The following is a 14,020-nucleotide window of genomic DNA, read 5'->3' on the forward strand; positions in this document are numbered from 1 at the left end:
GGTTATGGGGAGAAGGTAAGGGAATGGGGTTGAGAAGAGAAAGATAGATCAGCCACGATTGAATGGCGGAGTAGACTTGATGGGCCGAACGGCCTAATCCCGCTCCTGGAAGTTGTGAAAGTCTGCGAGCGAGTAGATGGGGCGGTGTGATGTGTCAGGCACCGTCGGTCTGGGCTTCCCCACACTCGCCGGCAAGCTGATCCGCGGGTAGATCGAGGGGCCGGGGCCGGGGCCGCCTCTGCTGGTGGGGCGGATCCGCAGCGCCTGCCGGGGAGGGAGGGAGAGAGATAAGGGAGTGAGAGAGAGAGAGAGGAGAGGGAAAGAAGAGAGGAGAGAGTGGGGAAGAGAGGAGAGTGGGAGGCGGCGATACCGGCAGCCTGAGGGCTGTGTTAGTACTCGGAGTGGAGCGGAAGTCCCCGAGTTAGTCAGAGAGTGGCTGTGAGGAGCTGGTCGGCCGCAGGGAGAAAGTTGTTGCTTGGCGCCCCGCTCCCGCTCGCGCTCGCGCTCCTGACGGACAACTCTCCCCCTCACACCCCCCTCCCGCCGCCGGGAGATGAGGCGCAGGCAAAAGCGGCTTCTGCAAGCGGCCGGCTTAATCCTCCTCACTGTCCTGTTCGTGCACAACACCGGGCTCTGGTCTCTTTACAAAGGGAAGCAGTTCGTCAGCCCGACTGGAGCCATACAGGTAACTCAACGCTCTCCAATACACCCCCTCCTCCTGCCTGCTATTTGCTTTGTTGTTGTGTTGTTCAACGGGGCCGGGGACTGATGGCTGGCTAGATGTCAACCTTTAAAAAAAAATTAAATTAGGGGTTAACTCTTTTAAACAAATGTTAAAGTAAAGTAATTGCTGTAATCATACCCCTGTGTGTTTATTTTGCGACCGGAAAATACCAATTGTAGGTCCAGTTTTGTCCTCAGTCAGTGTTTAGGTTAAGGCTCCCAGTGAAAGACTTGGGAATAGTTATTTTAAAATGCTTCAAGTTTTGCTCTTGGATCCAGAGGAGGGAGCTCTCCTGGTTCCCCTTCATTGTTGATGTTCCCTTTAGTGGAGGAGTAATGTTTGTATGTATGCGTGCGTGGTGGTTCATTTCCCTGTTCCTGTTAAACGTTTGAATGATGGGACAATCGATTCACAGAGCTGTACAGCGCGGAAACACGCCCTTTGGCCCAACTTTTCCATGCTGACCAAATTGGCACCATTTGACCTGTAGTTCTCTCAACTCATCCTGTCCGTATATCTGTCCAAAGGTCTTTTAAAACTCGTAACTGGTGATAGAGGAATATATGTCAAATGTGGGCAGGTGGGACTAGTATCGACAGAGCATCTTGGTCAGCATTGACAAATTGGGCTGAAGGTCCTGTTTCCATTACTATGGCTCTATTACTCTGAAAGTCATAATTACATCTGATGCTACAGCTTCCTCTGGCAACTCTTGCCAGTTATTGATTCCCTCTAAATCTCTCCTCTCCAATCTTAAGTATATGCCCACGAATTTTAGAATCCTCAATTTTGGTAAAAAATACCGTGAGCATTCACTTTATCCATCTCCCTTCTGTTGATGTATATGCCTCAATAAGGTCACCCTTCAGCCTCCTACACTGCAAAGAAAAGAGTCCCAACCTATCCAACCTCTCCCTAAAATTGCAGCCCACAGCTTGGGTATTAACCTGGTGAATCTTCTCTACATCGTTTCCAACTTAATGACAATCTTCCTACAGCTGGGCAATCAGAACTGCACACAGTTCTCCCAAGTGTGGTCTCGCCAATGACTTGTACAGCTGTGTCTTGATGTTTTCGCTCAATACCCTTCCCAATGAAGGCAATTATGCCAAACATCTTCATCACACTGCCCACCTGATGCACCACTTTCAGGGAACCATGCACCTGTACTCCTAGATCTTTCTGATCTGCAACACTCTCCAGGAGAATACTATTTATTGTTTATATCCTCATCTAGTTTGACATGTGCTGGCTTTGGAGAGGATCCAGAGGAGGTTTACAAGAATGATCCCAAGAATGAGCAGGTTAACCTATGATGAGTGTTTGTGGGCACTGGGCCAGTACTCGCTGGAGTTTAGAAGAATGAGGGGGGACCTCATTTGAACCATACAGAATAGTGAAAGGCTTGGATAGAGTGGATGGTTCCACTAGTGGGAGAGTCTAGGATTAGAGGTCATAGCCTCAGAATTAAAGTACGTTCTTTTTGGCAGGAGATGGGGAGAATTTTATTTTGTCAGAGGGTGGTGAATCTGTGGAATTCTTTGCCACAGAAGGCTGTGGAGGCCAAGTCAGTGGATATTTTTAAGGCAGAGATAGATAGATTTTTTATTAGTACAAGCGTCAATGGTTATGGGGAGAAGACAGGAGAATGGGTTTGGGAGGGAGAGATAGATCAGCCATGATTGAATGGTGGCGTAGACTTGATAGGCCGAATGGCCTAATTCTACTCCTATCACTTATGACCTTATGTAAGCTGCCCAACCATAATATAAGGTGCTGTCCTCCATTTGCTCTGGGCCTCACTCTGACAATGGAGGAGGCCCAGGACAGAAAGGTCAGTGTGGGAATGGAATGGGGAGTTAAAGTGTTTAGCAAATAATTACATTTTTACTTACAGCAGCACAGCAGATATGTAAACATTGTACTCTGTTAAACACATTATATTCGTTTTCTCATCGTCTTTAATAGCCTCATATGCGGCACCTTATCAAAGGCCTTCTGAAAATTAATGTAGACGACGTCCACCATATTAGTTTTATATATATCCCGTTACATATCAAACAGCCAAATAAACAAACAATAATAGTGCAAAGACAAATATAATGTCCCCCAATCTATGTAGTTCAGAGCTTTTAGCTTGTTTGGTTGTCAACATGTAGATAGCTTATTACTGAATATGAAGTTAGTTATTGTCCTATTGCATAAGTGTGTATAGGTAGTTTAGATACTACTTTGGCTTTTGACTTTGTTTTCTTGGTTGTGCACTTATCCTGTTGTCACTGTACAAGTATTTTGTGTTTTAATAGTAATTTAAATATAACAAACAGACAATAAACAGACAATAATAGTGGAAAGTCAAAAATAATGTCCTCAAGTGTATAGTTCAGAGCTTATTTGGAGGTTGTTGTGTTGTGGCTGTCCAAATAACTGAAGCCTAACACCATAATAAAGGTCCAAAGACTTTATTAACGACATAGCAAAGGTAACTTCATGCTAGCACGTTTTTCTAATAATGCGGGAACAAGGCGGGGAGGGTTACTGTAAAGTTAGTGGGCATAACTACAAAAGCATGACTCATAACATGAGTGACACTAATCTCCATCCTCCCTCTTAAAGAATCAACAACAGTACAACCCCATTAACTAAATAAGGCATGCATAGTAATTGATAATAAACTGCAGGAAAGTCAAACATAGCCAGGGTACTTCACAACCATAGAAACATAGAAAATAGGTGTAGGAGGAGGCCATTCGGCCCTTCGGCCCTTCGAGCCAGCACCGCCATTCATTGTGATCATGGCTTACAAACACGACCAGCACGTGTACGATAGAGACCATCTCCATTCATTCTTCCTGGGGACAGAGCAGGTGGCTGTACAGATGAAGGGGACTGAACCAGCATTCCTGGAGATGAAGCAGGAGACTGTGGCACAGGCGAAGTCGTCACTGGCAGTGGAGCCGTTGCATGCTGGGTGCTAACGCATGCCTAGACATGGGTCTGATTACTTTCAGCCCTTCTGTCTGTCCTCTGACTACAGACTGTGACTTTAACCATCAAATCCTACAAGGATTTGTTTGACAATAAGCTGGGCAAGTTGCCTGTCAGGTACACGATTACCATTGACCCTGAGGCAATTCCAGTTGTTTATCCGGCTCATATGATTTCCCACGCTATGCGGGACCGTGTTCAAAGTGAACTTAACAGAATGGTGTCTCTAGGTGTGATCACTCCTCTCGGACTGGGTCTCCACCATGGTTGTTGCTACCAAGAAGAACAAAGACGAGATACGAATTTGTATCAACCCCAAGGATTTAAACACAGCAATTAAATGATCCAGCAAAGCAAGAATTTCATTGTCCTATCTGGGACAGGTGACAGTAAACTCTCTTGAATCTTGACCCCGCTATCCCACGCGCACTGTGGATGAGATTGCTGCGCCGACGGCTGAGGCAACTGTATTCATGGTGCTAGATGCCAAGAGTTCATTCTGGTAAATTTCGCTGGAACATAACTCCTCTAAGTTGACCACTTTCGTCACTCCATTCGTGCGTTATAAATTTATTCGCATGCCCTTTGGGATAAGTTCTGCTTGTGAAGTATTTCAACAAGCTATGGAGCAATTGTTTGCAGGTTACCCATGCTCCATCGTAGTGGATGATATCCTCATTGCTGGAAGAACGGTCAAAGAACACGATGCCAATCTGACAAAGGTCTTGGATTGAGCCAAGGCCATCCATCTCAAGCTGAACCCTCAAAAATGCAAATTCAGAGTGAATGAGGTAAAATACATAGGCCATATATTTACCAAAGACAGCCTAAAAACGGATCCAGTGAAAACCAGTGCTATCAACGAGCTCCCAACACTCACAGACGTGCCAGGTTTGCAGAGATTCCTCAGCATGGTTAACTATTTGAGCAAATTCATTCTAGGTTTCAGCAAAATATCAGCCCCATTGCGCCTACTTACACACAAAGACACTGCTTGGACTTGGCACGAGCAACAACAGAAAGCGTTCGACAGAGCAGATATCTAGTGTTAAGCATCAGATGTCTAGTGCTCCTACTCTATACTCTATCTACTTACTTTGATCCTAAACTACCGGTTACACTGACTTGTGAAGCCTCACAACACGGACTAGGCGCAGCATGTCTTCAAAATGATGGCAACGGCAATAGGCCTGTTGCCTATGCCTTGCGCACCATGAGTGACACTGATCTACAGAGGTTGTAATGTTTAATAGCCTGATGGTTGTAGGGATGAAGCTGCTTCTGAATCTGGACAGTTACAGTTTTCAGGCTCCTATACCTTCCCTATGGCAGGATTGAAATGAGAGCGTGGCCAGGGTGGCGTGGATTGTGGGTTTTCTCCCCTTTCTGGTACAACTCTCTGGTACTGCAACAAAGTTTGCTTCCAAATAATTGGGATATAATTCAAGAATATGAGGTATGAAATGTGAGCACCAGAAATTGCTGTCACCAGTTATGGAGTAATTTGTAGATTGAATGATGAAGGGGCGGTTGACAGAATGCTTCCATCTCAGTTGCGGGAGCAGAGGTAACATGAATTTGGGGAAAAGTGAGACTTTGGAAGGAATTACAAATGTTTTAAAATGGTTCAATGTGATTTATTTGTCCCATATGCAACTGCACAGTGAAATTCTTCTTGCATTTACTACACAAGCGGGCGCTGTCATGTTTTGGTGCCATTTCCAAAGCCTGGCTGGCCCGCGTGCGCAACGTACTGGATCTGTTCCCGTGAACCGACGTGCCTCTCCTTGTCCAGACATATTTTTGTCTGAGGGGGGCACTTCCTGCAGTCATGGAGCCAATGAAAATCAAAGTACATAAAGCAGATGAGGAATAAGATCTGGTATGAATTCAAACTTTGTGATGAAGGAATCACTACCAAAATAACATACTTAACATGCTATCATTAACTTAATGTCATAAGAGAAGAATTAGGCCCATTGAGTCTACTCCACCATTCAATTATGGCTGATCTATCGTTCCCTCTCAACCCCATTCTCCTGCCTTCTCCCTGTAACCTTTGACAACCTTACTAATAAAGAACCCGTCAATCTCCACTTTAAAAACACCCAATGATTCATCCTCCACAGCCGTCTGTGGCAATGAATTCCATAATTAAGAAAATAATACGTAAGTTAACACATTCAAACATTGTAGCAATATATTTTTTAAATAACATATTAATTCAGAATGATAAATACTTCCATTGGACCACTTTGAATGGCAAGTTTCACCCTTCTCCAAAAATCTCTCTGTTGTTGCAAGCCAGGATCCAAGTAAAAAATCTGTATAAAAGTATACATTTCAGTGCACCGTGAATGATTGGAAAAATTGTGATGTTTTCATACAACATTTACTTAATCTTGAATCTTCGTCTTATTATGTATTGATATGACACAATAAGACTGTTTCAAATTTAAGTAAATATCATATGAAAATGTCTCAACTTTACCAATCATTCATGGTGTATTGAAATTTTAATGAAAATCCCAAACTTCTGAATATCAGCTTGAGAATTTCACAATTTCATAACTGGTCCAATTTACTTTGGTGAGCCAAATAAATTAATTTCCAATTAGTGTACGGGAGAAGGATTGCAGAAGTAAGACGTCTGGAATAAGGAGAGCAGACTTACCTAAATGAAAAACTCATGCAAATCCATCCGTGCAATGTATCTGTACCTTTTGTAGTTCTGTATAAAAGAGAGATGGGAATAAAAGTGAAGGTAAAGTAATCAAGGGTCAAGATAAAGCTAGTGATTGTGGAAATGAAGATGGAGAAAATATTTAATTGTCAATGCTGACAGTGTTACTTCATGCTAATTGTCATCAATGGGACTCCATTAAAATGGTATGTTTAGTTTAGAGACACAACATGGAAACAGGCTCTTCAGCCCACCAAATCCGCACCGACCAGCGATCACCCATACACTAGTACTACTCTACCCACTAGGGACAAGTTGAAAGAAGCCAATTAACCTACAAACTTGCACATTTATGCCCCTGTCTCACTTTGTAAACCTGAACGGCAACCTCTGGAGACTTTGCGCCCCACCCAAGGTTTCCGTGCGGTTCCCGGAGGTTGCAAGTGGTTGCCGGAGGTTGCAGGTAGTGGAAGCAGGTAGGGAGACTGACAAAAAAACTCCGGGAACTGCACGGAAACCTTGAGTGGGGCGCAAAGTCTCCAGAGGTTTCCGTTCAGGTTTCCTAAGTGGGACAGGGGCATTATGGAATGTGGGAGGAAACTGGAGCACCCAGAGAAAACCTACGCAGTCACTGGGAGAACGTTCAAACTCAGTACAGACTACACTCATAGTCAGGATCAAACCCGGGTCTCTGGTGCTGTAAGGCAGCAACTCTACTGCTACGCTACTGTGTGCCGCCCATTGAAATGAATCACAATGGAGAAATTGATTTCCATCAATATTTCACATTACCTTTTCAATCTGTGTTTTACATTTTACCTGTTGCTGCCACCTAAATCAAAGGACATAATGCAGATGCTGAAGAGGGCATAGTTTGAATTTGGACACAGGGAATGAAGGGAGAATACAGCTGGCAGGGATATAATGTTGACAACCACCAAATGATTTTAATTTACTATTAAACCCCTTTTTCACGGGGCGACTTGACGCAAGAGGTAACCAGAGTTTAACATCGTGGGAACCTTGTGCGATAACAGTACGGCATTCGTGGACCACCGTGGCGCTAACGGCAGGTAATTGTGTAACTTGGGTACTCGGGAGAAAATTCAAGCAAGCTTGAATTTCTCCAAGAGTGACTTGTACACTTGTGGCTGAGCATTGCAACATTTTATGAACGTAGTGGCCAGTGCGATATCCGTAGTAACTCTTGCGGTTACCGTGGGAACTCCTGCGAACGGTAAACCCGGAAGCTGGACAGAGGGGACAGAAGGTGAGTAAAAAAGGTGTTCTCAATGTCGCCAATGGAACATGTGTCCATCGAGGACGTCCCACCTCATTGTCATTGTTGGAGAATCTTTTTAACAGGAACACGCAGAGATGGCTCCCAGAAAAGCTCAAAGAAAGGGGGTAAAGCGTGTCAGAAAGGTTTTTGCCATGCAGGAGAATGAGGAGGAGACGCAGGAAGAGAGACAGGTGGAGAGTCAACAGGAGATGCCAGAAATAACACTGCCTGTGGGCTCCTTGGAGCAGGGAGAGGGTGAGCAAGGTGGATTTCAGATTGCTTCCCCAGTAGCCGTTGTAGGAATAGCCTCTACAGGCGCTTATGTAAAGGGAAGATGGCAGAAGGTAAGGCCATATAACTTCTCCAGGGAACAAGAGGGGGAACTTGTAGAATGGTACCAATTTAACGAGATTCTCTACGATAAATCCAGAGAGGATTATAGAAACAGGGAGAGAAAACGGAAACCTGCTGGAGACGAAGGCTGCGGAGTATCCCGGGTGCTCATGTGAGTGTATATATAACGATATATCAGTTCATCAACAGGAGAACCATTTAATGTTATCCAAGATTTAAAAACATACAATGCTATAGATGTAAAAGTGCTGTTTTTGCAGTTAACTTAAACTTCTCTTATAAGTCTGTCTGTGCCCTGCAGCTGCAAAGTAAAAAAGTCGCAGACAGCTTTTACACCCTCTGTGTTTGAGGTTGTAATCATGTCTCTAAGGGAGCATATTTATAGTGTGTGAAAGAAAAAAGTGACATCATTTGTGCCACGTGATGATTTAATTGCACCTGACAGTTAAAATGCTCATTCAAGATTTAACGGGAAAGCTCGGGAGACGGACAAGTCACTCGCACAAATAACAGAAATGCCGAGTACCGTGCGAACTCTTTATCTACCCCCCCCGTTATATTGTATGATATCATGCTATTCCACGACCACTTCACTCTGGTCACATCTTGCGTCAAGTCGCCCCGTGAAAAAGCCCCATTACGAGTTTTAAAAGGCAATGTGGAGCTTTGGCAGCAGTGCACTATTCTCACCCAGAGTGTATGTGCGGTTCGCTATCTACTAAGGGGCACATTCACAGCATGGAGTCACTGTATGGGCGCATAAATATAGTTAATCATTAATTACTTTATTGTTTGCCTTTCCTTTCCCATTGTATTTGCCAGAAGTTAAACATAAAATATAGACATGGACGTTCTACTTGTGACTGAGTGAGTTTCCTCCGGGTGCCCTGGTTTCCTGCAACTTAAAAAAAAATTCAAATGCTGAAACCCTGAAATAAAATAGAAATGCTGTAAAATCTCCAATTGTCAGATGGCATCTGTGGAAAGAGAAACAGTTGAAGTTTCAGTTCTGGGACCCTTCAATAGAATAGAATAGAGATAAACAGGTAGGCTCTGTAGCAGAGCAGATGGGGGTCCAGGAAGGAGGGCATTCGGTGAGCAAAAGGGATATCTGTGATAGGGAGAAATTATGGCAGTAAAGCAGTGGATATGCTCTTTTGTCTGAGGAATGATGGATGATTAGTACAGGTGACAGAAGTTGTGGGGAGACGGCAGGAGAATGGGGTTAGGAGGGAGAGATAGATCAGCCATGATTAAATGGCATAGTAGACTTGATGGGCCGAATAGCCTAATTCTACAATTCCTTATGATCTACTTGTACTGGTGGCCATCCTTCTGAAATATTGGCTCAGTGATTCACTGTCCATTGGCACAGCCTGACCTGTTGGACATTCTCCACAGCTCTACATATCACAGCTTGTTCATGCCTCTGGTGTTTTCTCCCCCACATTAAAATGTCAGTCTGATGGCTTTCTCAACAGTTTATGCCCACAGGAATATGCTCAACCCATCAGCCATATCCCCTTTGTCCTATCCATCCTTTCCCTGCTCCCTTTAGTTTAAAAATGTTGTTTTCTCATCTCTCCACTCTTGCCAGAGTTGTCTTCTCTTTGTGTATTTCTAGCCTTTTCTGTTTTGTATTTTGTATTTCCAAAAGCTGCAGTTAAAAAAAAAAAAAAAAAAAAAAAAAAAAAAAAAAAACCTAAACTATAATTAATTTCCAGTAAGAGAGGGTTGTGGTCATGGCACAATTAATTTAACAAGATAGCTGTGTACGGTTGTGTTGGAAGGATGAGATTAAAAATAATTTAAGTTACCCTTAATCTGATCTATTTGTGATTTTTTAATTATGTCTTCAGTGTTTATGTTATTTTCAAAGATACAGCGTGGAAGCAGTCTTTTCGATCCACTGAGTCCGTGCCGACCAGAGATCCCCTACACTAGCACTATCCTTCACACTAGGGTCAATTTATAACTCTTACTGAAGCCTATTAACCTACAAACCTGTACGTCTTTGAAATATGAGGGGAAACTAGAGCACCCGGAGAATACCCACGCGGTCACGGAAAGAATGTACAAATTCCTTGCAGACAGCACCCGTGGTCAGGATTGAACCCGGGACCCTGGCGCTGAAAGGCAGCAACTCTGCCGCTGCACCACTGTGCCACCCAGTTGTTGATTTTATTTTGTAAATTTAGTTGTTGATTTTATTTTATTTTTTATTTTCACGTGGTGCTGCAGATTTATAGAGTTATTGATTATCTGCTTTACTTGCGGCTAATTGTAGCTAACTCAATCAGATTGAAAATGGAACCAAGACCTATTTGATGGCACAACGGATAATTTTTCTGGATGATTTTGCAGCATGCCATTGTGAAAGTCCAAGGTCCAAGCCATACGTCTTTGTCTGGAACATTAGCTATGTAAATCTTTAAAGTAACGTATACTATTTCCCCAGGAATATATATACGACAATCTTTCATTCTTCTGTAGCATTGATGATGATAGCAGAAAAATTGAATACTAAATTTTATTATAGACTTACTCCGATGCATTTTAAGAATCATTTTACCAGATTAAAATTCCACAGGACAATTTTCCTACCAGCAGGGGTCTACATGTTGCTTTGCAACCTATTTAGTGGCATTAAAACAGAACTGTGGATTATTCTACCCAGCTTGTGATAGCCCGTTAAAGTGGTTTATGGAATAGCAAAGGCCTGTTTCCCCTCTACACTACTAACACTGAAACTTATGGGGTTGAAAACAGGCCATCTTGGTTGGATTCAGTGCAGTGTTCTCTGTTGAACTACTGGAGGTTCTTGTAACTGCTGGCAATTAGCTTTGCAGGCATCATCCTTAAAACCTTTCCTTAATGGGACATTTAACGATGCAAACAACACTTCCAGACAGATCCTGTTGTAAACTGAGATTTTGGGAACATAGAACAGTACAGCGCAAGAACAGGCCCTTCGGCCCAACATGCCTGTGTTGAACATGATGCTAAGTCCATCACTTATCAGAGGGCAGTGGAGGCCAAGTCACTGGATGGATTTAAGAGAGAGTTAGAGCTCTAGGGGCCAGTGGAGTCAAGGGATATGGGGAGAAGGCAGGCACGGGTTATGATAGGGGATGATCAGCCATGATCACAATGAATGGCGGTGCTGGCTTGAAGGGCCGAATGGCGCCCTTCTGCACCTATTTTCTATGTTTCTATGTTCTATGTACCTGCATATAACACAAATTCCTCCATTCCCTGCATATCCATATCCCTATCCAAAAGTCTTCTCAATGCCACTAACATATCTGCCTCATTCACCACCCCTGGCAGCGTGTGTAAACAAATATGTATTGCCCCACAGATCTCCTTTCAACTTTGTACCTCGCACCTTAAAGCTATGCCCTCTAGTATTAGATTTTTCCATTCCTGGGAAAAAGATTTTGATTGTCTACCCTATCTATGCCTGTTGTTACTTTATACACTTGTATCAAGTCTCCCTGTAAACCTACGGAGAAAACAATCCAAGTCTGTCCAATCTCTCCATTTAGCTAATAACTCCTAACCTAGGCATCATTCTGGTGGATGTTAAAGAAGATTGTCATCCAAATCGTTACTGTCGACCCAAACAACAGTGGACCCAGCACTGACTTCTGCTGCATTCCACTGGTCGCAGGCCTCCAATCAGAAAAACCATCCTCCACAACTGCATTTTGCCTCCTTCCTCCAAGCCAGTTTGTAATCTAATTAGCTAGCTCACCTTGGATTCCATGCGATCGAAAGTTACAAGAATATTGCTAGTAAATGAATCGATGCTATCGTGGGAGGAAGAATGGTGGCACAGTCCTTCCAGGGATCAGTGAGACCAGGACAGACCGCTGAAGAACAGTGTGTAGGGAGGAACTGCAGATGCTGGTTCAAACCGAAGACAGACACAAAAAGCTGGAGTAACTCAGCGAGTCAGACACCATCTGTGGAAAAAAGGAACATTTTCCATTCCTTTTCTCCAGAGATGCTGCCTCATCTGCTGTTATTCCAGCTTTTTGTTTCTGTCTTCTGCTGAAGGAAAAGGCCTGTGGATGATGTATGCTTTGTGAAGGGGAATCTTGGAGACTCTCCCGGGCTACATGTGGCTGGGAGCAGGGAGACAGACCTCTGAGTATGCTAGTTGCCCAAATGTTTAATCTATTCTAGCTGGTCTGTCAAAGCATATTCCACTATTGAAAAATGGCCACTTATAAAGGCCATGAGGGGGGGTGCAGTGAAGCAGCTCGCAGAACTGCTGCCTCTCAGTACCAGAGACCCGGGTTCGATCCTCACTTCACCTCGCATGCTGTCTGTGAGGCGTTTTGCACATTCTCGTTGTGACCACGTGGGTTTGCTCTGGATGCTCTCTCAAAGACATAGGTTAATTGGCCTCTGTAAATTGCCCTTAAAATATAGGAAAAGTGGGACATCATAGAACTAGTGTGAATGGGTGATCAATGTTCAGGTGGACTCGGTGGGCCAGAGGGCCTGCTTCCATGTTGTATCTCTATAACACAAAAAACGAAGAAATATCAAATTTTACCCTCAATGTACCTCATGTATCTAATTCTTACAAAACTTGATAATTATGGAGGAGGGGGGGGGATTACTTTTCCCCTTTCTCTTCAAAACGGAAGGTTTTGTTTAGTATTGTGAAATCCTGGAATGCTGGAATCCTGCCTGCCTATAACTACCACCCACGGAACAATTGAATAGACTGGTAATATTTCAAATGGATTAGGAAATACTACTTTATGCCCGGGATAGTTCAATATTATTTTTGGTGATTATATAATTAAGTTAAAACATTGAGTTGAATGTCTAAATGAAGTTCATTTCCTGTTTTAAATCTTTAAATCCTGGTGTTACCACAGTTTTTATAATCCCTGTACTGTCTCAGAGCAGCAGCTGTATATAATAGTGTGTTCTGTCTTAATCCTGCCAGTGATATGGTCTTGCAGTTATTATGCCCCCTCGTGGTAACTTGATGCTTTGCCAAGTTCTTTTGTAGCATTCTGTGCCATTTCTTATCCCTGACAGTAAGTATTGTGTAATATTTATGAGAAACTGAAGATTTTTTAATGTAAAAATATGAGTACATTAAATACAAAATCTGTTAGATTTTAGTGCGCCTTGTGTTAAATACGTCGTACCAGCTTCCAAGTCATCTTGTTGAGTCTCATTGTCTGTACTCGTTCTCAGCTGGCATACAGTGAATAATGGCCTGGGTTTCCTTAATCATAGTTACTTGTTTGCATAATCTTTCATTCATTTGTTCTATATCTTTCTCTACATCAATGCCTATATCTCTAGTTTCCCTTTCCCCTGACTCTCAGTCGGAAGAAGGGCCTCGACCCGAAACGTCACCTATTCTTTTTCTCCAGAGATGCTGTCTGACTCGCTGAGTTACTCCAGCTTTTTGTGTTTATCCATGATTTTTTCAAGATAGTCTGTGGCTTCATACGTACTGAGTGATATTGACTCTATTAATCTATTTTATTTAATAATTTGGATTTGACACCCCTTGCTGCATGGTGGGAGGTAAACTTGAGTCTCTGGTCCTAGTTTTTGACTGCTGGTGCCACATCATAACAACCTTGAGTACCATTGTCATGCCATTGTTATTTTCATTGGAAATTTGCTGCATAATGGAGGCTCTGCAAATTTAAATCCACAGGATTTGTTTGGATCACTGACACCAACTCTGGGATTTCCATGTTAAACCACAAACACAAGTTTTCTTGTCAGTTTCAGTGCAACATAGTTAGTTTTACCAACAATAAAATTGTAAAGTCTGATTTAATGACCATTCTTTCTAGTTTCATGACTCTTCAGTATTAGAGCTGTCACTAAAATATTCATGCTCCTTGATTTGCCTTAACATTGAACAATTTGCTATTTGTTTTTAGGAATGAATTATACCAGAAGTTTGTCCATTAGTAATTCAGTAGTAAAGCAATGTAAT

The 14,020-nt window shown here is 42.9% G+C and overlaps 1 protein-coding gene across 1 annotated transcript in view; it reads left to right on the forward strand.

Moving 5' to 3' along the window:
* The first annotated feature begins 367 nt into the window (after positions 1-367).
* The window catches only part of LOC129701770 (polypeptide N-acetylgalactosaminyltransferase 10-like), a 58,650-nt gene continuing 44,997 nt past the window's right edge, over positions 368-14,020 (forward strand). Inside the window, exon 1 of the mRNA XM_055643195.1 lies at positions 368-685. Coding sequence (XP_055499170.1) covers positions 554-685 — 132 coding nt within the window. The 5' untranslated portion in view covers positions 368-553. The remainder of the gene's footprint in view (positions 686-14,020) is intronic.

This window comes from Leucoraja erinacea, chromosome 11, assembly GCF_028641065.1.
Source record: "Leucoraja erinacea ecotype New England chromosome 11, Leri_hhj_1, whole genome shotgun sequence".
Taxonomy (NCBI): domain Eukaryota; kingdom Metazoa; phylum Chordata; class Chondrichthyes; order Rajiformes; family Rajidae; genus Leucoraja; species Leucoraja erinaceus.